This window comes from Phaenicophaeus curvirostris, chromosome 5, assembly GCF_032191515.1.
Source record: "Phaenicophaeus curvirostris isolate KB17595 chromosome 5, BPBGC_Pcur_1.0, whole genome shotgun sequence".
Taxonomy (NCBI): Eukaryota; Metazoa; Chordata; class Aves; order Cuculiformes; family Cuculidae; genus Phaenicophaeus; species Phaenicophaeus curvirostris.
Genome location: NC_091396.1, coordinates 66,955,000 through 66,976,890, shown reverse-complemented (window position 1 = coordinate 66,976,890; position 21,891 = coordinate 66,955,000). Strand labels below are relative to the sequence as shown.

At 48.1% G+C, this 21,891-nt stretch overlaps 1 protein-coding gene across 2 annotated transcripts in view; it reads right to left on the bottom strand.

Annotated features, from left to right (window-relative positions):
• The window catches only part of TOGARAM1 (TOG array regulator of axonemal microtubules 1), a 28,451-nt gene extending 6,654 nt beyond the window's left edge, over nt 1–21,797 (bottom strand). Inside the window, exons 1-15 of one of the 2 annotated variants that reach the window (XM_069856752.1) lie at nt 20,573–21,797; nt 14,644–14,800; nt 13,177–13,311; nt 12,439–12,735; nt 11,968–12,233; nt 10,647–10,879; nt 9,077–9,177; nt 7,065–7,214; nt 6,859–6,957; nt 6,161–6,330; nt 5,789–5,957; nt 5,336–5,470; nt 4,455–4,608; nt 3,773–3,878; nt 3,152–3,387 (exon numbers count right to left, since the gene is read on the bottom strand). In XM_069856752.1, the coding sequence (XP_069712853.1) occupies nt 3,152–3,387; nt 3,773–3,878; nt 4,455–4,608; nt 5,336–5,470; nt 5,789–5,957; nt 6,161–6,330; nt 6,859–6,957; nt 7,065–7,214; nt 9,077–9,177; nt 10,647–10,879; nt 11,968–12,233; nt 12,439–12,735; nt 13,177–13,311; nt 14,644–14,800; nt 20,573–21,772 (3,608 nt within the window). In that variant the 5' untranslated portion in view covers nt 21,773–21,797. The remainder of the gene's footprint in view (nt 1–3,151; nt 3,388–3,772; nt 3,879–4,454; nt 4,609–5,335; nt 5,471–5,788; nt 5,958–6,160; nt 6,331–6,858; nt 6,958–7,064; nt 7,215–9,076; nt 9,178–10,646; nt 10,880–11,967; nt 12,234–12,438; nt 12,736–13,176; nt 13,312–14,643; nt 14,801–20,572) is intronic. The other variant, XM_069856753.1, reaches the window with a different exon arrangement.
• Between the last annotated feature and the right edge of the window lie 94 nt (nt 21,798–21,891).

Below are 21,891 nucleotides of genomic sequence, written 5' to 3'. Positions count from 1 at the left end.
AAAAATGCATCAGAGGTGCTACGCTAGCAGCATTTGTGCGTGCGACCGAGTACAGCACACAGTTTCTGTGTTCATCTTTAGCACAACCTAAGAGAACACTGCTGAGATGCAGATAGTTATTCTGGCTGCACAGAACAGGCATTGTGGAGCAAAGGCCAATCGCTTCATTTAAAAGGATAATGAATTGCATTGCATTACGTTTCTTTCACCTGAAATCCCAAACTACAAGTACGCAGATTGAAAAATTATATCCTTTTCATTTAAGGTCAGTTCCAGCCTCTAACTGCAGCTTTTGACTTGTCAAACCCAGAAATTGTATTCCTTTTAGAATTTAATATCTAGCTTTCCTTAAAATAATGCATAATATTTAGGAAAGCATGCCACTATGGGTTCTTTCCATCAGTTTTATTAAAGCCCCTGTGCTCAGAAACACACCTGGGGGATTTTATATCAATTTAAAATTAAATAAAGCCGTATTCTATGGATTTCTCCAAATCTTGTGGAGTCTATGTTCTACAAAGCAAGGGCAACTGAACGCCTCTGCGGATGGAAATGGGGGAAAACTGGGATCAGTTTTCAAACTCATGCAGCAAACCGACCTCCTGTATCAGTTCTGCTGTACCTCCTGACCCCACATGGTTTCAGAGGACACAGTTCTGCAAATTCAAACTTTCCCAATTTTATTATTGTCTTTGGATTAAAAATCCTGCTTTGAGGACAGTTTCACTGCACAGTAAATGAAGCATCTGGGAAAAACAAGTTTAAAGGAGAGAGTTAGGGAAAAGAACTGACTTGGCAAACCACAGCAGCGCCTACGCAGGTTTGCAGCTGAATACAAACACCCAGCGTTCCTCCTGAATGACCAGGTTCCCATCCCACCACGGTTTTCCTTTTCTCTGGTGCCACAGATTGCCATGGGCTCACTGGAAGCAAAGCCACCAGAGATTGTACTGCACAAAACAGCTCCTGTTTGCACAAAGACAACTAACAGGATCTCTTCACACTGCTGGGAACACAGTCCCGGCTGCAGGATCTATGTGGTCGCACAGCAGTTCCCACTTTTTTTTTTTATATGCATGTTAGGCCTTAAAAAGAAACCCAACTCATACAGGTAAGAAACACAATTTTAGAATTTCCGATGTCCAGCCACTTTCAGATGTAGTCATAGAATCACAGAATGGTTTGGTTTGATGAGACCTTTAAAGCCCATCCAGTTCCAAGCCCTCTGGCCTTCCTATCCTTAATTCTAGACTCACGTTCTTGGATCAAGTATCTGTTCACAGAGGTGAGTTTACACAACAGCCCAGTGTCTTTAGAGCAGCATCTCACAAAAGCAAACAAAAATGGGTTTAATTCTCCTTGTTGGTAAAGGCAAAACCAGCTTTGCAGCTGACAGAGAATCAGGATATATGTATCTACTCAGGGCTGCAAGTGTTAATACTTGTGACCACAGTAAGCTTGAAATGCGTTGACCAGAAAACAGGTAAATTTTAGAAGGTCCTGGGAAGTGTAGGCAAAACGATAACTGTTTACTTGGATACAGAAGCTTTGGTGAATACAAGCAGAATATAAGCCAGATGTAGAAGAGATCCTGCGTGTAGCTACACAGCCGCGTCAAACAGAACCCTTCACTTTGTCCTCAAGTTATACAGTGCTTTTCTCCCAGATTTCCACTTTGAAAGATAACCTGGTTCCTGTATTCACAGCCTCCTGAGCGGATGGCCCCAGACGTGCCACGCGGGCCTTGCTGCTAACATGGCCAGGGTTCCCTGAAGCCAATACTAGAAAAGCTGCAACTCCCAGGGCCATGCATTAAAAACACATTTTACTCTGTGAGACACCAGTCTGACTAAAGCCTTCCAAGCACTGAAGAAATAAACCACCACTTCAAATGCTGTACAGCTCACAGCTCGGATAACTGCGATGCCTTCGATATCTGAAACTGTATCCGTGCTCACAAATCAGAGGGTCAATCTCACAGCTCCAGGAAACATGCTGGGGAGGTCAGTGTGTTTGGATCTGCACTGCAAACAGGGAGACTGGGCTTAACCATCTAAGATCATGAGTACTGCTGGGCCAGGAGTCTCTGGAGAAAGGAGGGGAGCGCCTACACAGCCCACTCCATGTGGCCTCAGAACTAGAGTGATGAGCAGTGACCATCTGCTGCCCTGAAAGTCACCAAAACAGCTACATGCAGGCACAGTTTTTAATGAATCTAAATCCCAAGGTAGATATCTGCCTTTCAGCTTCAAGTCCAGGTAATTGCAGCATGGTTCTCAGGAGACAGAATTAATACATTCCACAGCAAGCAGCTTTCCAGGAAACAAAACAGGGAACAAACCATTCTGAATCATAACTAACTCTTATGATTTGTAGCAGAAAGTCTAAAGACCAACTCATAATGCAGCACCTGAAATATTTAACAGAAGGGAGAGGCTATGAGAGCAGCAGCCTGGTAAATGTTATCAGAGCAATGACAGAGAAAAGGGATCAAGTGCAAGCGGGTCTGTATTAACGCGCTGGGATGGTGGGATTGCTGTTATAGGGAATAAGGATGGAAAAGAAAAAAGGAATGGGATTTGTGCTACAGCCTGGGGCGAGCTATCGAAGCATGCAGCCAGTAGTGGAGGCCGGTTATGCCTGAGACACTCAGGAGCACAGCGGCCATCACCACTACACAGGGAACGAAAGACTCAACCAGCTAAGCCTAGAGCAGAGCACGAAATCAATCAGCACAGTTGCAGCTAGAGGGTTGTAAGCTATAACGACGAAGTAGTGCATAAAGCTGAAAAGACAGGCGTTGGATTGCGGAGCCAGTGCAAAGCAAGAGCGCTGCGTGAGCTTTTGCAGGTGAAGCAAAGCAGCAGCTCCCTAAGGATACTGTGCTGACAGCGAATGCATTACTGACGTGTGGCAAAACGACCAAAAAACAGACCAAGCTCCAAAATCAACAGCCAGCTTTTTCCATAAGGGACAGACTATAGGGGTACATTTTCCCTTTATGCCAAGAAACATCACTCCGGACAGAACCTGTGCAGAGCTGATTGACTCTATTGTCAAATTCCTGCCTATTGCGCTTTGATTGAAGAGTATATTTGATAATTTAAACTATTCAAAAGTTACTGCTTTATGAAGTCTTTATAGGAATTACCTTTGCCCTCCATTTATAAGAGAACAAAGTGCACGTGCTGGAGTCACATTATTAACCATAGCCTTCAGTGCTTTGTCTACCTCTTCCCTTATAAAAGTGTTGGATTCACCAGCTTTGTGCAAAAGGACTTTTACTGCATTATCTAGTTCTTGATCCATGCTCTTTTTCAGGTGGGTGAACAAATCCCCTAAACAGACCACAGCGGCTCGAGAAACACCTGAGCGTAAATTCTTGACCTGCACACAGGAAAAACCCAAACAAAGAATAAACAATGTTTATAAAGTATACTTTAAAATCAGCAAAGGTTAATGTTTTCCTTTGTAATCTTTAAGCAGCAATAAAAGCGACTGAGAGGTACATTTCTAACTTGATTCACAACGTGTAAGAATTAAAATACATGAAAAATGTTATAAAGTTACAATCTAAATTTTTTCCGTCTCAGCTAACCAGAACAAGGGTCAGTAGCTGAGGCGTGAGCTGATTTGCTGAATCTCAAACTCATCCTTTTGACGAGGCAAATTGCCCAGAGGTGAGTGCAGCACTGCACTTCAGTGTGCCTACAGCTGAAAAATACATCTACACACACATAGGCAGCAAAATGGTCCCATAGCACAATTTAACCTCTTGAGTCACAGCCAGACTTGTTTCGTGCAGCTTGGCCGTCAGAACAGTCGCGTGGTAGGCAGATAAGCATCTGACAAAGTTCAGGCCTTTGATTTTCTTCTCCCTATAGTGAGAAAAGATTTAAATTCAAAACATTTGCAAGTTTTCATAAAAATATCGAAGCAGAGAATTCTGAGAAACCAAAGAGCGAAGAAATCGGATTGTAAAACAGAGCAATGCAGGAAATTCTTTAAAAGTTAGTATTTCTTTTAATGTGGTAGCAGGACTATTTCAGCATAGAGGTCTCTCAGCTCTCTCTTGCTTCCACCTCCCTTTAATCACCACAGTGATTCCTTCCCCAAGCTTAAACAGCAGCAGCGCTGTAACGCTCTTTCACCAGGCAGAGCCCAGTGAAGCCTCATATTCCACAGACAGTGGGAAGAAAGATTGTTAGGGCCCTCTCCAAAGCAGTGCTTAAACATCAGCATTCCTACAAGGCTCTGGAAGCCGAGCTGGGAAGCTCACCACAGTGACAGTTCAATCCAGCTTTGGACTGAAAACATTTTTCTCCTATAACCCTTCCAATCTCCCTCACTGTGTTTGATGTTAGAGCCATTTTGCTGTTTTTTTTATAAAGCACGTTATCAAAATAAACACCTTCTACGTGATGCTGTGGTTGTAGACAGATGTTTACACCTACCAGTCATCATCAGCTAAAAAGGCCAAGGCCTCTGCCAGCACCACCTCTGGCTTTGAAAATGGCTGCAGCTCCGATGGGTCCATGATTTCTGGGCTATGTGTGACCAAGGGGGTCCGATCCTTGTAGTGTCCTCGTGCCCCAAGAGAAATGTCATCTGCACAGTTAGGAAGTAAAACAAATAATCACATTCATCATCCCAAGACACTCAAAGGAAGGAAATATAAAGTCTGAGGCACAGATTGCTGCCACTGGGGGACCAGGCTTGAAAACAGGCAGCTCTCCCAGCGTCAACCTCCAGCAGTTAGCATTTCATTCACGTGGATGAGGCTTTTTGCAACAATCACCACTTTTGAGGGTTACAAACAAAAACCTAATGGGGTTTTTAGTATAAAGATGGCTGCACAATGTGCTAAAACACAGTGAGGTAAGACATGGTATAGTAAGCATGAAAGAAACACTTCAGAAATCCTGAAGACTTTGACCCAGGAAGCATAAGCCATTCTGAAACGATATCTACTGCAGATTTTCAGGGCATCTCAGTGGCAAAATGTACACAGAAGTGTTGTTCATGGAGACAGAAGGGCTTGAAGAGTTGATTTGCCACTAATACATTAAATTATTTAAGTTGCTGAGCAAATAAAAACCCCTCTCATGCTTTAAACAGCTTCCTAGCACACTGCAGATGAAAAGCGTTTCAAGGGAGGGATGACAGACCCCGATCCCCTTCACCACCCACCCCTAGAACTGATCTTCCAGAGCACCTCAGCACTGCCTGCTCCACAGACTGATCACACCAGAACAGAGTTCCACCCCATTTTGGAACTGTCCCGCTCCTCAAATCCAGCTGTTTTACCAGCCTTTACTTTATTTGAACAGCTCACCACAATATAGCAGGGCTGAACACTTTGTCTTCCTCAAACTGGACGTCCTTCTCAATGCAGGGTTCAAGGCCACGTTTTCCAACGACAGAGACGCATTTCTTGATGACGTTAATACATCCCCACAGAGATTTAACTCTAGAAAACAAATATCCAAACTACATCAACAAATAATTGGAGAAAAGGAAAACCCACCATTACCTGTCCTAATGTGGCTTTGAAATTTTCTCATCGACAGCCTTTCAACTATTTCCCAGAGTGCTTGTCTCCCCTCATTTGCATTCCAAGACTGACAACAAATAACTGAAGAGTGAACTGCAGTGTAGAATTCACTCCAGCAATGCCTCCTGTCACACTGAATGGTCACAGTTTGGGGTAATTAGTGCACAAATTTAATTCCCAAGTCAGCAGCAATTAATAGTATGTTATTCACTTAAGACAAACACTCATTCTCACTTTCTGTTGCTATTTTCTCTGGCTCATTCAGCTGAAGTCTTTCCCAATGGTTTCCTTCCTTTTCGTTGTTCTCTTTGACTTCTTGATATTCTTTATGACTGTGTTCTTTTTCCTCTCTTCTTTTCCGCCTCACCTTCTCCTGGGCAGATTTTGACATGGCAACCTTCATCTGCAGAAGAATCGTGCACCGTAACAGAAGTCAATGAACAACAAGATGAAAGGACGCACCAAGTGCCACAAGTCACCTGAGCTATCAATTAATGGGTTCTAATCAAACTCTCATTTACCACAGAGACTGCAAAACTGCATCCAGCCATACTCATACGTATGAAAACAGGAAGCAAGACCATAAAATGGTTCTGAACTTCTTACCTCTCTCTCACTTTCAGCATGGAGATGAGAAGTGCTGTTCTGCTGGATGCTTCTCCCACAAATGCCTGGTGATGGCTCAGTCTCCTCTTTGACTGTTTGGACATCGCCGTTCGCTACACAAGTATCAGACTGGCCACGTGCTTGTACAGAAGAAGGACTTTCAAAAACACCTGAAAGGCATATCATGTTGTGCCCTGACCAAAACAGCCTTTCTATTCAGCAGAACTTAGCAAAACCTGAAGAACCACCGAATCACAGAATGGTTTAGGTTGGAAGGGATCTTAAAGCCCACCCAGGTCCACTCCCTGCCATGGGCAGGGACACCTCCCACTGCATCAGGGGCTCCAAGCCCCATCCAACCTGGCCTTGAACCCATCCAGGGATGGGGCAGCCACCACTGCTCTGGGCAACCTGGGCCAGGGCCTCCCCACCCTCACAGGAAAACATTTCTTCCTATGATCTCATCTCTATCTCCTCTCTTTCAGCCCAAACCCCTTCTCCCTCATCCTATCCCTGCACTCCCCGACCAGGAGTCCCTCCCCAGCTTCCCTGGAGCCCCTTTCAGTACTGGAAGCTGCTCTAAGGTCTCCCGGCAGCCTTCTTTTCTCCAGGGTGAACAACCCCAGCTCTCTCAGCCTGCCCTTGTACAGAAGGTGCTCCATGATTAGACACAGGAGATATTTTGGGGTCTGTAATACCTTTACCAACAATCGCAACTGCATCTTCGGATGGGATGTTTGGAGAAATGAAAACCAGATTGTTGCTCTGTGAAAAACCAGATGTCGACTCTCGAAGACCTTAAAAACAATGAAAATCAGCCAATGTACATCACGGACTTCACACAGCCTTAGTTCTTGCCCTAAATGAGAGCTCGGCTGAACATCAATGTAGCAAATTCACAAACCTTTTGAATGCTTATAACTTCTTTCATGTTCCATGTTTAAAACAGTAGGTGACACTTCTTGCTTCTCGTTCTCATCATCTCCACACCTGTTGCCACAGTTCAGATGCTGGCCGACTGCGCTGACGTCAGAAGTCCCCTCATCATCAAACACTGGCCAGGCAAGAAAAAGAAAAATCACATATTAAACAACATTAGATTTATTTTCTCCTGCATATGACAGGATTCTCAAACAGGAACATTTTCAAAGCCCCTCAGACTGTTTCACGTACATAGGATGATCATTTTTGCCTACCGAAATTTGAACTTTTCAACAAGATGCTCAGACTCTGCTCATTTTTCACCTACAGATGAGCCCAGGCTGAAAAACTAACTCAAAACTTAAATTAGTTTTTGAAGCCTTTTAAGTATGACCAACTGAATACTGAGTAATTCAGTGATAATAGTCATATTAAGTTATATACCAGCTAGAAGAAAACAGTGAAATACTAGTTAAAACACAAGAAATCTTTCTAGGTACCCTATAAGCCATAAAACACGTTTCTATGTTACAATTACAGACAACAGAAACCGAGCATTTTAATGCCTGCAAAGCGTTCTCAATATATTTAAGTTCAGGTTATGAAAACCAAACCAAGCATCATTAATTACTTCAGGAACCCTTGAAAGGATCACTTCTGCTTTTTCAAATGCCCCTTTGAAGTAAAAATACGTACTAAGACAGAAGTATTTGCACTTGAGCTTTCACTACTCATTCCACGCATTCCATGGAAATACCCCACGTTTAATGGAAGGGACGGGCAGGCACAACCACAGCGACTGGCTGAGACAATTCCGGTGATCCCAGCACCCAGAGCAACCCAGGCCACGAGAGGCACCTGGCAGCGTTCCTGCTCCCCTCTGCCATCGCCCTGACAGCACTGGCATCTCCTCCCACCTGCCTTTGCCCAGAACTCTTGAGATCCTGCTCTGGTGGCCATCACCATGAACCCAACCCATGTGAGACCAAGAGTCGTACCAACGTCCTGAAAAAGGTTCCTTGGGTTCTCCTCTGCAGCTGAGAAATTGTATCAGAGCAGGCTGTGTTTTTCTGCCAGGGGATGGAGACCAAAGCGAATGTTTTCCTGTGGGGTTCCTGAGATGGGGAGGCTCTTCCAGCAAGGAACACCATGGATGGTGCCCTAAGACCTGGCTGCACGAGGTGCTCTAGAAAATTACTACAGGGTCAGAGGCCCTTATGCTCAACAACTCCTTAAGCATGAACTTCCGCACTGTCCCTGTGAAGTCTATTTCTTGTGGTGTTTCTTACATCAGCACTGAGACCTCACACGTCAGGGCTGACCCATTAACGGCTGACGTTGGTACAGCAGCACCCTCTGCGATCGGACACGGCCCAGGCAGCAGGCGCCAGGCTTTGAGGGTGTCAACAACTACAACCTGCACAAATCTACAAGTTACAAAAGGAATTTGGGAACTAAAAAAATGTCTGAGAGCTGAGCTCTATCGTAACAAAACTAAGAGACATGGATAAAATCCATCTTGGAGAAACAGCTGATGCAATCTGAGCTCAATTAGCAAGTTAATGCCAGGGAAGGGATGAAGGAATTTCTGGAAAGAAAAGAGCAAAAGTGTTAAACTCTTTAAAAGAAGAAGAAAGCTGAAGGAGGAGCCAGAGAACAGAAACGAACTACTTACAAAATTTTGACCCTCCTACTCTTACCCAGCTGGACTCCAATGAATCTTCACCCCACGCTGCACTGAGTTTTGAAGTGCACACACTCACGTGTGTCATGTGCATGCACTCATTTTATCCTGGCACAGAACAGCAGAAACCCTTCAGTCCCTTCTCAGCCAAAGCACCACAGGATAACCTCGACTTCACCAAAGTGCCTAGCAATTGCCTTTTTTTTCAGTGCTGATGGGACATGAGCTCATTGAACAAGAACAGACACATCCAGTGACAGTTCGGTTACATCAGTGAAGCAAGGTAAATACTGACAAACACCACAAGATACCTGTGCTGGCGCCGTCTTCTGCCACTCCGGGGTCTCTGTTTTTTGCTGGAGATACTCCTGCAGGCTGCAGTTTGCTGCCAAATAGTGGAAAGCTCTCCGGCCTGTAGAACATAAAACACATGTTCATAGGTACAATTCCACATGCTTGTCAGAGCCCAGTGAAACAACACTGTGCAGCAAAGACATCAACAGATTCAGTTCCTCCTCCCTCCTCCCCAGGGCATTTGGTGGACAGATGCTTCCACCAGAGTTCTGCAATTGTCCACACTGAGCAGGAAAAGGATAGGAATGTGGTTGAAATTATTTGATGAGCCAGTCCCTTAGCAATAAGAACATAAAGAAGGTAAACTTCACACCAGGACTAAATCTAGTGCATGTTCGCAAAGCTAAGGACTTGTTTCGCCAGGGGACTGACGCCGCTGGGTCTGATCTGCCAAATAATGTCAAATGCAGTGACAAAATCTGCCAGCCTCCTGCCTCCAGAGATAAGCTGAGCCCAGCTGGGTGGCCAGAACACACACCCTCACCAGACAGCCTCAGAATTTATTTTTTAAATGGTGCACTGGGATACTAGAGATGACTGCACAGAGCCCTGAACTGTTAAACACCTCCTAATATCCAATCGAAACCTCCCCTGGCACATCTTGAGGCCATCGCCTCTTGTCCTGTCACTGGCTGCCAGGGAAAACAGAATAATCCCCACCTTGCTACAATTTCCTTTCAGGCAGTTCAGAGCGATGACATCTCCCCTCAGCCTCTGTTTCTCCAGGCTAAACAGCCCCAGGTCCCTCAGCCACCTCTAATAAGACTTGTGCTCTAAACCTTTCCCCAGCTCTGTTCCCTTCTTTGGACACGCTCCAGCCCCTCAATGTCTTTCTTGGAGTGAGGGGCCCAAAACTGAACCCAGGATTCAAGGTGCATCCTCACCAGTGCCAAGCACAGGGGAAGGATCGCTTCCCTGCTCCTGCTGGCCACCCCACTCCTGATGCAGGCCAGGATGCTGTTGGCTTTCTCGTGTCATCCCACAATTTCTTTCTAGAAAAGCTCTGTGAAGGCATTTTGAATTAACTATGGTTTGTCAAGACTAAAATTGGAACAGCTCAAGATCTGCAATGAGAAACATCTACGCTGTCCTCCTATTATCACAAAACCAACCCGTTCCTTCTTGAACTTCCAGGCTATAATAAGCAAACCCTCTCCTTCCTCTTCACTCATCTCCCTCCTCACCCCTTAGCGCAGGCCGTGGTTTGCACACCTTCTCTGGCAGGTGGAGCTCCTAATGAAATATTTACTGCCACAGGCAGTGCTTCATGGTACGGTGTTGCTATGGCTGCACTGCAAAACACTTCCACATTAAAAGCCAGCACTAACTAGAATAATTAAGCAGCTACTGTATAGACCGATGGACTTTTAAATAGGAAAATGATACATACATAAACCCCAAGCTATAAAGCAAAACAGTTTTGCATAAAAGGTATGTTAGAGATATCACCCTCTTTAATACTGAGCCAACGGCAGCAAAGACTGTGTGAGGATCTCAAAACAGCATCACTAGATGAGCTCCACTCACGTTATCCTCCTCCGCTGGGGCACTGTGGACTCGGGGGAAGTCAGTGACTCCGGGCTGTACACGCTGCTTTTACTGCAGGAGCCCGCGCTGGAGGAGGAAGCATGCGAGGGGGACTCTGCCGAGAGATCAAGTTTGAGAGCTGAATCCGGACTTTCAGGATCCAAGATGCTGCTGCTTAGCTTCGCCCTCTTCTTGGCTGCACTGCTTCGGAGAGATCTCAGCGAGTTTTGCATCTGAACAGGTCAGAAAACAAAAGTAAAACGCTTACTCACTTGAGGAAAAATGCTTTTTTAGGCAAAAGAAACTATGTTTCTGAGGGTTCAGTGCATGGGAGCTCGGCTCATGGCTCTGCTGGGCACTGTGACTAAGCATTATCATAAGTTATACATTATAATCCCTTTTATGCTGTTAAATGTGAATTCCCCTGACACCAGATACCAGCTTCATTTTGCAAAACACAGGAACAAATTCCTGCAGAAACACATCCACTGCTCTTACCTGCTTTAACAGAGTAAGGGAAGTGTGTGCGGCTGCTAACGCACACAGCTGGGAGCCCAGGCTTTTTACAACAGGCAGCAGTGTGAAAATGTGCGCCTGAAATCTGTGCCTGGTGAGCAGAGCTCCTTTGCAAACAAGAAGGGAAACCAGAAAGGACAGAGCTCTGCTGCGTGATTGCTCCTCTTCTCAGTGAACATACATTTGATGAAAAAAAAGCCTTCCCCCATATGCTCAGCTCCAAAACTGCTTTCAGCAGTGACCAGAGGGTGGAAAGTGAAGATAGTACAGCAAAGCCATGACATCTAGGAGCAACTGCTTTAAGGTCCCTTCCAACCCAAACCATTCTGTGGTTCTAGGATTATTACTTAAATCTGGAATGAAATTTAAAACAAAGTCAAACTAATGAGAATAGAAGCTGTACAAGGCCTGCAAGTCTGCCTCAGTACTAGGATAACTGAAAGCATTATGGCTTTGGCTTTGAGAAAGAAGGAATATTCAGATGTCTGGAGCAAACATGAGAAATGGGCTTCAACATTGGTATTTATTGTTTTACTGAGCTTCTGTCAGACATCCAACAGCATCTCTTGAGGTGCTGAGGGACATGGTTTAGTGCTTGATAGGAATGGTTGGACTCGATGATCTGGTGAGTCTTTTCCAACCTGGTGATTCTATGATTCTATCACCTCATTGCAATGTCCTGCACTGATGGCAGCGTCACAAAAGTTAAGTCAGAAACATTATTTTCTGGCTCTTGTTTAGAATTAAAAAAAAAGCTTACAATAAAACAACCATTAGAAGAACCTTTTGTCGTATTGAAACCAACCTCTTCTTGGTCCACTTCCTCATCATCCACTTTTAGGTCTGAGAAATCAGCTGCAAGCTTCCTACCCGCCTCCTGCAGCCACGTCTCCTCGCACTCCTCGGTTCTCCCCTTGGTCAGGTTTAGCTCGATCCTGTCGGGCAGCGGGCTGGCCAGGCGGGGAATGGGAGGGACAGGTCTGGTCCCGTTGAGGCCACAGCGCGAGGCTGGGCGTCTCACCACCGTGGGCTTCAGCTGCAGCGGGAAGCGTTTGTCCTGCAGAATAACCCCTGAAGAAGGAACAAGCAGATGTCAGTGCTTGGGAGGGGTGGCAGGATCACAACCCTCGCCAGGACAATCCTCAGGTCTCATTTCTGTCTCACGCCAGAAAGCTCCTTGTACTATGAGCAGAGAGTTAAATCCCATTCCACGCACTGTTGTTCCTTCAGAACGCAAAACCCAGATCTGTGTTCATTACACAGAAAGCTTTCCTACCTGCGTTGTCTCCCGACTGCGGACTGAGCAGCTGTGGCTGTGAGCTGGCCTTAGGCAGCCCTCCGAAGCTCTTCAGAGGCCAGGAGCTCGAGAAGCTCAGGGCGCTCTCTCGTGACTTCCCTGGGGAGTCTGCTGGCGAGGAGCCGTGCTTCGGGCTGCTCCTGGGCGAGGACAGGGGGTATGACGGCAGGATGAAGGTGCCCTGGCTTGGGTTGGGACCTTGGAAGGACATCGGATGCTCTGCCTGATTGCAAAAACCTCTCTTGATCTTGCTGTGGAAGTTTAGGCTGGCACAAACTGAGCAAAGAGAGAGAGATATCAGCATTTGTTGGGGATAAGCCTCTCTGACAGCTCTTATTGTAATAACTTACAGTGAAATAACACACCCTCTAGACAGCCAACACTGAGAGTCAGTGTTTTACCCAAGCAGAGACAAATTAGCTGCCATCCTCTTGAATTGCATTGTCCCTCACAATACCAGTTTCCTTTTTCTGCATTTGGTCCAATAAGTTTAAACCTAAGTTGTTTTGCAGTCATGTTCTGAAGTGCATAAGCAGATTGAACACGGTACCACTGAACCGCAGCTGAAAGCGCTGCACAGGCAGAGGCACAAATACCCCTGAACAGCGACTGAACAATGGCTTAATAACAGATTTTCTTTCTTAAGGCAGCACCAAAACAGAGACCCCTTTCCAATGTATCATGCATTCACTCACAGTACAGTTTGAACCCACATACCTTTGTCCTGCTGACAGTTATTTAATCCCAACAACTGTAAATCAGAATCCACACTGCCACTCTTCCCGCGTGTCTGTGCGCATCCAAGCATTCCACATTTCCCTGAAATCTGGGGCTGATGAGAGCCCATAGCACCTTCCAAAAGAAAAACACAAACAACGAGATAAATACTTAACGTGAATGGTACTCAGCAAAAAATATGCAATAGTATTTTGTGAATTGAGTCTCTGGCTCACTTTCAGCGTAAAATATAACAACTTTGAAAGTATTTTAATTCACGAGTTCCTAAGCAACCTCTTAACACAGTTCAAAAGCACAGAGAGGAAAACCAGCTGGCTGTTCTTCAGGATGCTTTCCCAACTGAGAATTGTAGGGGGGCAAAAGAAAAACCCTGAACAATCCCCTCTCTGAGTATATGGCAATAACGGGGAGCCAGCACCTTAAAACTCTCAAAAGCAGCAAGTTTCTTTAGTGATGTCTCTCTCAGCAGAGCAGCGAGGCAGCTTTGCATGTTACACACATCAGTGCTGCTTGGACAAAGCTGAGAACAACGCCTGCTGCCAAGAGAACAGCGCAGGTCTGGTCTTGCCCGCTCTTTCACATGCCTTTTGGCTATTAAAACACAAACACTCTACATTCTAGCGTAAATTAAGTGTGGCACTCTATCTACAACCCTCCACCTACCTGGTTTGCAATACCATGTCGGTTTCCATTTTTAAAACTCTTTAAAGCTCTCTCTTCAGACAGCTTTGTACCCTGGCTGCTGACACACAGCAGAAGGAGAAATGGGCAGAGCTAGAACAGATAGGCCCTGAGCAGCCCACCACACACACACACACGGCCTTCCCAGAACGCATTCATGACAGCATTTCACTCGTTATCGCTAACTCTGGGCAGCGCATCCATTATGGTAGCAAGTGCTGTTCCAGCCAATACCATATGCCTGCTCAAAACTCAGCAAAATTCCATGTCTCCTTCTGATTTACTGCTTTATCTGCAATTTATTTTGTATTTTGGAGTGAAAGGATGTCAGCTGAATTACTCTGCTGCTGATCTCCATGATATTTCTTGCTAATCCTGCAGGAGCACCAGGAAGCTCCAGATTTCAGGGGTATCTCAAGCCCTTTTGTTCAACACATCTGTTCATATAACCACACCATCTCTTTTTGGTCTTGCTGTCTGATCTAGAAATGCTTCTGGATCTGTCTAAATCTGTGTGTGTGCAGCAGAACTGGAGAACAGTGGCCTAGGATCCGAGATGGGATACACTCCTCCAGGAGCAGGGATGGGACCGCTGCCACTCCCTTCATACCAGGACTCAATTACTTGTAGTAAACAAAAAAAAAGAATAAAACAAATAATCAAGAAACGATAAACCATGCTAATGAAGCTACAAATCTATGCTTAAGCTCTTGTAAGTCAGTTTTGCACACAGCAGGTCAGACACCTTTCTCTGTCCATACTCACCAACACAAACTGAAGAACGCTCAGAGTTAAAATCTATGCTACTCTGAAATAGACTCCTTGAAGCTCTTTTTCGACTGAAAAATAACTCATCACTGGCTGGTACTCCTTGGGAGGGCCTTAACTTTGGAGAATGGAGAAAATCGTTGGATGTGGAGAGCTGCAGGGGAAAAAAAAATAAAGAGAAATTCATGAGTGTGAAATGAAAGCACAAACCTTTCTGTACTAACAGAATCACTCACATGACAGAATCATGGAATCGCAGAATCGTTTAGGTTGGAAAAGATCATCGAGTCCAACTGCAACGTTGCCCTCCAGATGCCACCACAGCCCTGATGTGTCTGTCTGGGGTTTGTAGAGACTTGTCTGTCTCTACAGTAAAGCCACTCAAACCACTGTTGATGTGGAAGAAGGAAGACAGAGGTGACTTTAAATAAAGGTTTTCAATAGAACCATACAATCACAGAATGGTTTGGGTTGGAAAGGACCCTTAAACCCATCCAGCCCAACCCCTCTGCAGTGAGCAGAGATGTCCCAACACGGTCAGGTTGCTCAGAGTACAATCCAACCTTCTTCCCTATCACTTAAGACAACAAAAAGCAAGAGAGCATATACACGGGCCCTGCCTTTCACCCACAGAAACAAAAACATTCATCACGTGTACATCCACAAAAAAAGCTCAACAAAGGAAGAGAGCAGGAAGGAGAGAAGGTTTTAACGCCATCAAGGAGAAACAGAGGCTAAAGCGGCAGTGCCAGCTCTGCCCAACCTAGGTAACCTGAGTGATGCCAGCTTTACTTCACAAATGAGAGAAAGAACAGTGGCCAAATGGGGAAGCGGTTTGTTCCAGGTCACTGCATGTCAGGATGAAAGAAATGAGAACACGGCATTCCTGTTTCTGTGATCAGCCGGTTAGAAAACATTGTTTTCAATCTTTCAGTCCATAAATAAATGTGTTACTTGTCTTATGTCCTGTTTTTCTGCACCACCAAAACCATGTGTGCAGAAAGAGCAAATTGCACAACGCTGATTAGATTGTACGGTTTTGCTCAGGTGTTCCAAACCCAGCTACGGGATAAAACCTGCCTGCTTTCTGGTACGCTAGCCTGATCTAGTGGGAGGTGTCCCTGCCCGTGGCAGGGGGGTTGGAACGAGACGATCTTTAGGGTCCCTTCCAACCCAAACTGTTCTACGATTCTATGCAAATTATAATTACGGCGATTATAAAGTTGCCAAGCATAGGCAAACCTCAAGCTGCCCGATTTTCACTGAGACAGACGACAGATCCTGGCTCAGGGATTTCTAAAAAGTTTCAGGTTAATTTAAATACCCAATTCGATGTCAGGAAACGTTTGAATCCACTCACTATAAGAAATATTGACCTGGATATCAAAGCCCAGCCCCAGCGAGTGACCCATCCCTGACAACTGGGCAAGACCAAAGGCCCTCTTCACCAAACGCCCCGCAGCTGTCAACCACGCACTCCCAGGGAAGGGATCAGCAATAGCCCAAGTGCATCATGCTGTCTCCCCAGAGCACTCTCCCAGCCTCTACAAAATCCACAGCTCACACCCCAGGGACCAACACCTCAACAATGAAAGCACAGCTCCATCGCACAGACGGGTCAGCCTCTGTGTCACTTCAACCCTCGCTATCACTGTGAAAACCAGTATTTGTTTCATACAGCTCTTTTCAGAGATCATTTGAACACTCACCGAGGTCTTCACAAAGCCCCGCGATTCAGTTCTCGGGTTATCAGGTGAGCCTGTAAATGGAGCAGCTACAGAAATTGTCTGTAGTTCATGTAACATGGCTTAAAACGTCAGTGGAATGTCCAAATGCTCCTGCTCCCCCTGCCAAACGGCACTGCTTCCAGCAGAGCAGCCACCCACGCTGCGTGTGCTCCACAGGAGAGGAACCAGAGCTCCCTCTGCAATAATCAGAGGCATGGGATGTTTCACACACAGCATGCTCCATTTTCCAGGGAAACACGGGATGGTTTAGCTACCAAAAGATCGGTGAGGACCTCCCGAGCACACCATTAGCTGGTTTGGTGCCAAGCAGCACGGTCCTTGTGCTCTCAGCAGGTCAGAGGAGCCAGCAAGCACTGCAGGTGACATTTAGAAAGCGGTTTTGTACCCCAAACTGCAGAGAACAGTTTTGTTCTGACATTTGCTCAAACAGGAGCTACAGAAGATTAGAGTTAAGAAGGAACACGGGATTGCTACTGCCATATTCTTGAACTCTCGGGCGATCTCTCAAGCACAGCACAAGCTAGGAAACCACTGGAAAACACCACGTGTTTGGGCACAGTAGGCCAAGTTCCACTACTTAACATCAACAGGCAGCAGCTCATGTAAAGTCCTAAAGAAAACAACATGAACACGTATTTCCGAATAAGATCTGCTGGATGATGTTATGAGGCTCCTGTAAGGATGTGCTTCCAAATGGAAAACTGCTCAGCGTAAAAGCCTGGTTACAAACATTTTATTTAATGGCTTCTCTAAGGAGTGTGCGTGGCCCTCAGGAGTGCTCCGCTCTAAGCGTACCCCAAGGCAGAACGCTGATGAGCTGTCACTGTGCTGTCTCTCTTCCAGCAAAACTCCGTGTCTGCCTGAGTTATCCCAAGCCAGCCCCATCAAAACTCCGTGTCTGCCTGAGTTATCCCAATCCAGCCACATCATCAGGGCAGGGTGACTCCTGGGGTGACCAAGGACTCCTGCTGCATTCATCACTTCTGCTAGGCTGTTGCTGGCCCTCTCTGGCACCAGCTTCCTGAGAAAAGCCCCGCAGCCTTCACCTGTCCACCACAGCTACTTCTGTCATCACTACGGGGAGAACATTCTTACCCTCTGGAAGTCGAGGTGGCGGCAGTTCCAGTATCACCCACTCCAGAGCTCCTCACAAAGGGGTTTGCGAGGCTGAAGATAACCACAGTCTAACACAAACCCAGCAAGAACCCAATTTACCGACAGCCAAGACCCCGAGGGCAGCGTGCTTTATCTACACTACATTCTTAGCACACATTAACTTACACAGGTTTCACTTCACATCTTATCTGATAGGAAAGTCTAGACATGGCCTTGAACAGCACTGTGTAACATGACCCCAAAATACCAGCAGAAGCACCACTTTAAACATTAAGCTAATGCCACACATCCTTTAGGCCACAGAATGCCTCCAAAGGTTAATTTGTAAGCAAATCCACGTCAAAGGAATGTCTGAATTACTAATTAATTTCTTACATTCCCATGAACGAGCCGACTGCCCCGATTTGATGCATGATACCTCACTGAGAGCAGCCAGGAAGGGACACAGCGTGAACTTTTCTTCTCCCCCTCACGCCAATTGCTAAGCGCCTCAAGGAAAAGATAATTATCTCCACCGCTTGTGGCAATCCCCTTCAGTCAACAAGGAATGTCTTGAGGCACAGGAATACTGTCCAAGCTTATTCATCCCAGTGTCCTGAAGTGAAAATGCCATCCACCCACTGGTACTGAAGGTACAAACCCGACATGGGGAAAACAGCACCTTCACGGCATGGAGGTAACAGAAAAGCACCAAAAGAAGTCAGCAAATATCACTCCAGAAATCATAAAGGCAGGAAAGGAGATGTCCCCTGCCCTGGAGAGTTCACAGTTCACTCAAACATGACAGCAGGACCAGACTACGACCAGGATGTTATGGTTCTACTACAGGAAATGTGGCTGCAGCCAACAAGACTCATCAATAAAGCACTAATCTCATGGTGAGTTGGGTCCTTGATCACCAACACGGCTCTCTTCACTCCACCTCCTGCACAGACTCCTCCTCCACTGGCAATGGGGCTGCTTCAGCGATCACCAAAGCCATAAATCAATTGCTTTGTCTCCGGGATTGAACACTTTGGGCACTTCTCCCAATTTAAACACAACCACATGTACAACAGGTTAGAAACAAACCCAAGACCCATTTCCACAGCTCCTGAGCGTGACGCTGCCCCCGCGGAGGCCCTTTCACCCTCCCAGGCAGCAGGCAGGCGCTGGGACGTGTGCTGGCTCGCTGCTAGCTCGCAGCCTCCAGAAAAAACACCAACGCAGTCAGCAGTGCAGAACTCGGCCCGACTCGCCTAGGGAACGCTGGCAATTAACTGTTATTTCCACCAGCTGTATGAGTTAATACCAAAAAGCTTTTCTAAACAGAAAAACCTCCATGTTCTAGAGGCATTTCCTACCTACCTTGTTGCCCAGACCCTGTTTGCTTTGTAGGCAGCCCAAGGGAACTTGGCTGCCTGATTCAACAGCTCAGGGTGACACGGATCGCTCTCGGAGTCTGAAGAACGGCAATAGCGACACCGACGAAGGACATGGCTCGCATGCACATATGTGCATACATGACTGCATGGGTTTTACACCACAACACTGTTAAATCAGGTTGATTTTACTTCAGAGACTTCACGCAGAGCCAGCCCTCACAAAGTAGCACCGCTCACAGCCTCATCCAACACAGGAACAAGTTACTAAGCAACCAAGAATTAAATTCCGACTACGCAAACGTGGTAGCGAGGCGGTCTGTTCCATACAGCTTGCAGTTTTCTAAAGGGATCTGCTCGCTTCAACTCGCTTGCTGGAGACTGAGTTATGATAAATTAAACCCGTCCAGTTAAAAACCAACAAACAGAACCCCAAAACAGAAACTTCACGGTGCACAGATACACACCCAGGTCCTGACCACACAGACAGCACAGAATCATCTAATCGTTTGGTTGGAAAACACCTTTGAGATCATCAAGTTCATCCATCCCTGCCCACTACTAAACCAGATCCTCCAGCACCTCGTCTACCTATCTTTTAAATCCCTCCAGGGACTCCACCACCTCCCTGGGCAGCCTCTGCCAGGGCCAGAGAATCCTTTCCAAGAAGAAATCTTTCATGATGTCCAATCTGAACCCACCCTGCTGCAACTTGAGGCCATTTTCTCTCATCCCATTGCCTGTCGCTTGGGAGAAGAGACCAACACCCACCTCATCACAACCTCCTTTCAGGGAGCTGGAGACAGTGATGAGGTTTCCCCTCAGCCTCCTTTTCTCCAGGCTAAACAACCCCAGGTTCCTCAGCCGCCTGTCATAACCCTTGTTCTCCAGCCCCTTCACCAGCTGCGTTCCCCTTCTCTGCATGCACTCAAGTGCCTTCATGTCTTTCTTGTAGTGAGAAGCTCAAAGAAACATCCAAGAACAAAGCCACAGGAACCGGAATAACGTTTCCAAGGCCCCTTCCCTCTGCAGTGCCCACCCAGTCAGGGACCAGTAACACCAACCCTCTGCTGTGTCAGCCTGACCCACCTGTTTCCCAGCCAGATCAGAGCGAGGAACCAGAGCCTTGTGGACACAGGACAACCCTCCGGATTCATGGCAGGTACGTGTACTTCAAAGAGCTCAGCCACGCTCTGCAGCTCTATCTGCAACCAGCCAGGTACTCTCAAACACAAACAAACAAGCGCGGAAGCAGCTTCCCCGTTCCTGTACTCATTCCCTAGGCTCCAGTCAGCTGCTGGCAGCGACCGGTCCCTGGGGCTGGACGCAAGAAAAGCCTACCTGACTCTAAAACCCAAAGTCTTTCTATGTGACACCTTGTCCAGTTCCTCACCAGTGTCAAACCTAAAAAGAAGTTTTCAGCTTTGCCTTCCCAGATCCATGTCTGCACAGAAATCCTTGCACATAAAACACCAGCAGTATTAACCACACTTCGGGAACACCAGATGATTAATAAACCTTGGACAAGCCACAGATCTGGCTTTGGGGCACGAAATCTTCGGTTTGGGTGGGAAGAGACCTTTAAAGCTCATCCAGTCCAACTGCCCTGCAGAAGCAGGGATGTTTTCAACTCAATCAGATCGCTCAGAGCCTCATTTCACCCCTCAGAGTAAACAAACCCAGTACGCTACAAGCACATACCTGCTCCTTAGCCTTCGGGAAAGGCATCTTGACTCCCAAACCGCCTTCCCTGTCTCCGGCACGCTCGCTTTCCCAAGGCAGTTTGTTTTTCCCTTTACATGCACTCAGGACTCTTCTGGGGCTTATTCCTCTGTTGGCACAGGTGCCGTGTGAGCCAGTGTTTTGCGGAGCGCCGTCCCTGGCGTGACAGCCGCAGGAGCCGTGGGCGCTGCGAGTCCTGCTGCCCATCCACAGCCAGTCTGTGTCCGCTCCGGGCGTTACGCAGGGGCCCCCGCCGTGACCTGAGGGCAGGGGCACAGCGTACTCCACCACCCCTTCGCCCGCCAGCTTCGGCAAGCTCTTCCTGGCCAGCCTGGCTCGCACCGCCTGCAGGACGCCTTCCCTGTTCTCCTCCCGCTCCACGGCGCCCACGGCCTCGAGGAGCAGGCCGGTGTCTCCCACGGAAGCGCCCAGCACGGCGAACGCTTCCATCGCGGCGTGCCGGACGCGGCGTTTGCCATCCGCCAGCGCCGGTGCCAGGGCGAAGGCGAGCTCGGCCAGGTCGAGCTCCCGGGCCGGGTAGGTGAGCAGGGCCACGGTGCAGAGGTTAACCACCTCCTCGCGGAGCCGGGAGCCGCCGTGCCGCAGGAGCTCGGGCCGCAGGAGCAGCGGCAGCACCCGCCGCGGCCCGGCCGCCTCCATCACCCGCAGCAGCAGCCGCCCGCCCTCCCGCCTCACGGCCGCCTTCCCGTCGGCCAGGGCCGGCGCGGCGGCGGCCACCAGCGGGCCCAGCAGGGCGCGGGCGCGGGGCCCGAGGCGCAGGGCGAGCAGCCGGGCGGCCTCCAGCGCCCCCAGCACCACCGCGAAGTTGCGGTCGCGCAGCAGCCCCCGCAGCAGCGCCAGCAGGCCCCGCAGGCTCGGCGCGGGCAGCGAGCGCACGGCGCCCGGGCTGGCGTCCCCCACCGCCCGCTTCAGCTCCTCCACGGCGCCCGCGCGGCACCGGTAATCGCGGTCGCGGAGGCGGGAGAGCAGCCCGGGAGGCAGCAGACCGAACCGCGGCGCGGGGGACGAGGCCTCCTCTTCTTCCTCCTCATCCTCCTCCTCCTCATCCTCGTCGTCGTCCTCTTCCTCGTCGTCCTCCTCCTCCTCCCAGGCCAGGCCGCCTCGCCGCGGCCCCCATGGCAGCGCCGCCGCCCGCCCGCGTCCCGGGGGCGGCTGCATCGCCTGAGGGAGCGGCGGCAGCAGCTCCAAGGCGGCCGCCACGGCCTCAGTCCGCCGCCGCCGCGGCCCCTGCGCATGCGCAGGGGCCGCGGCGGCGGCGAGTGCGCGCTCTGCGCATG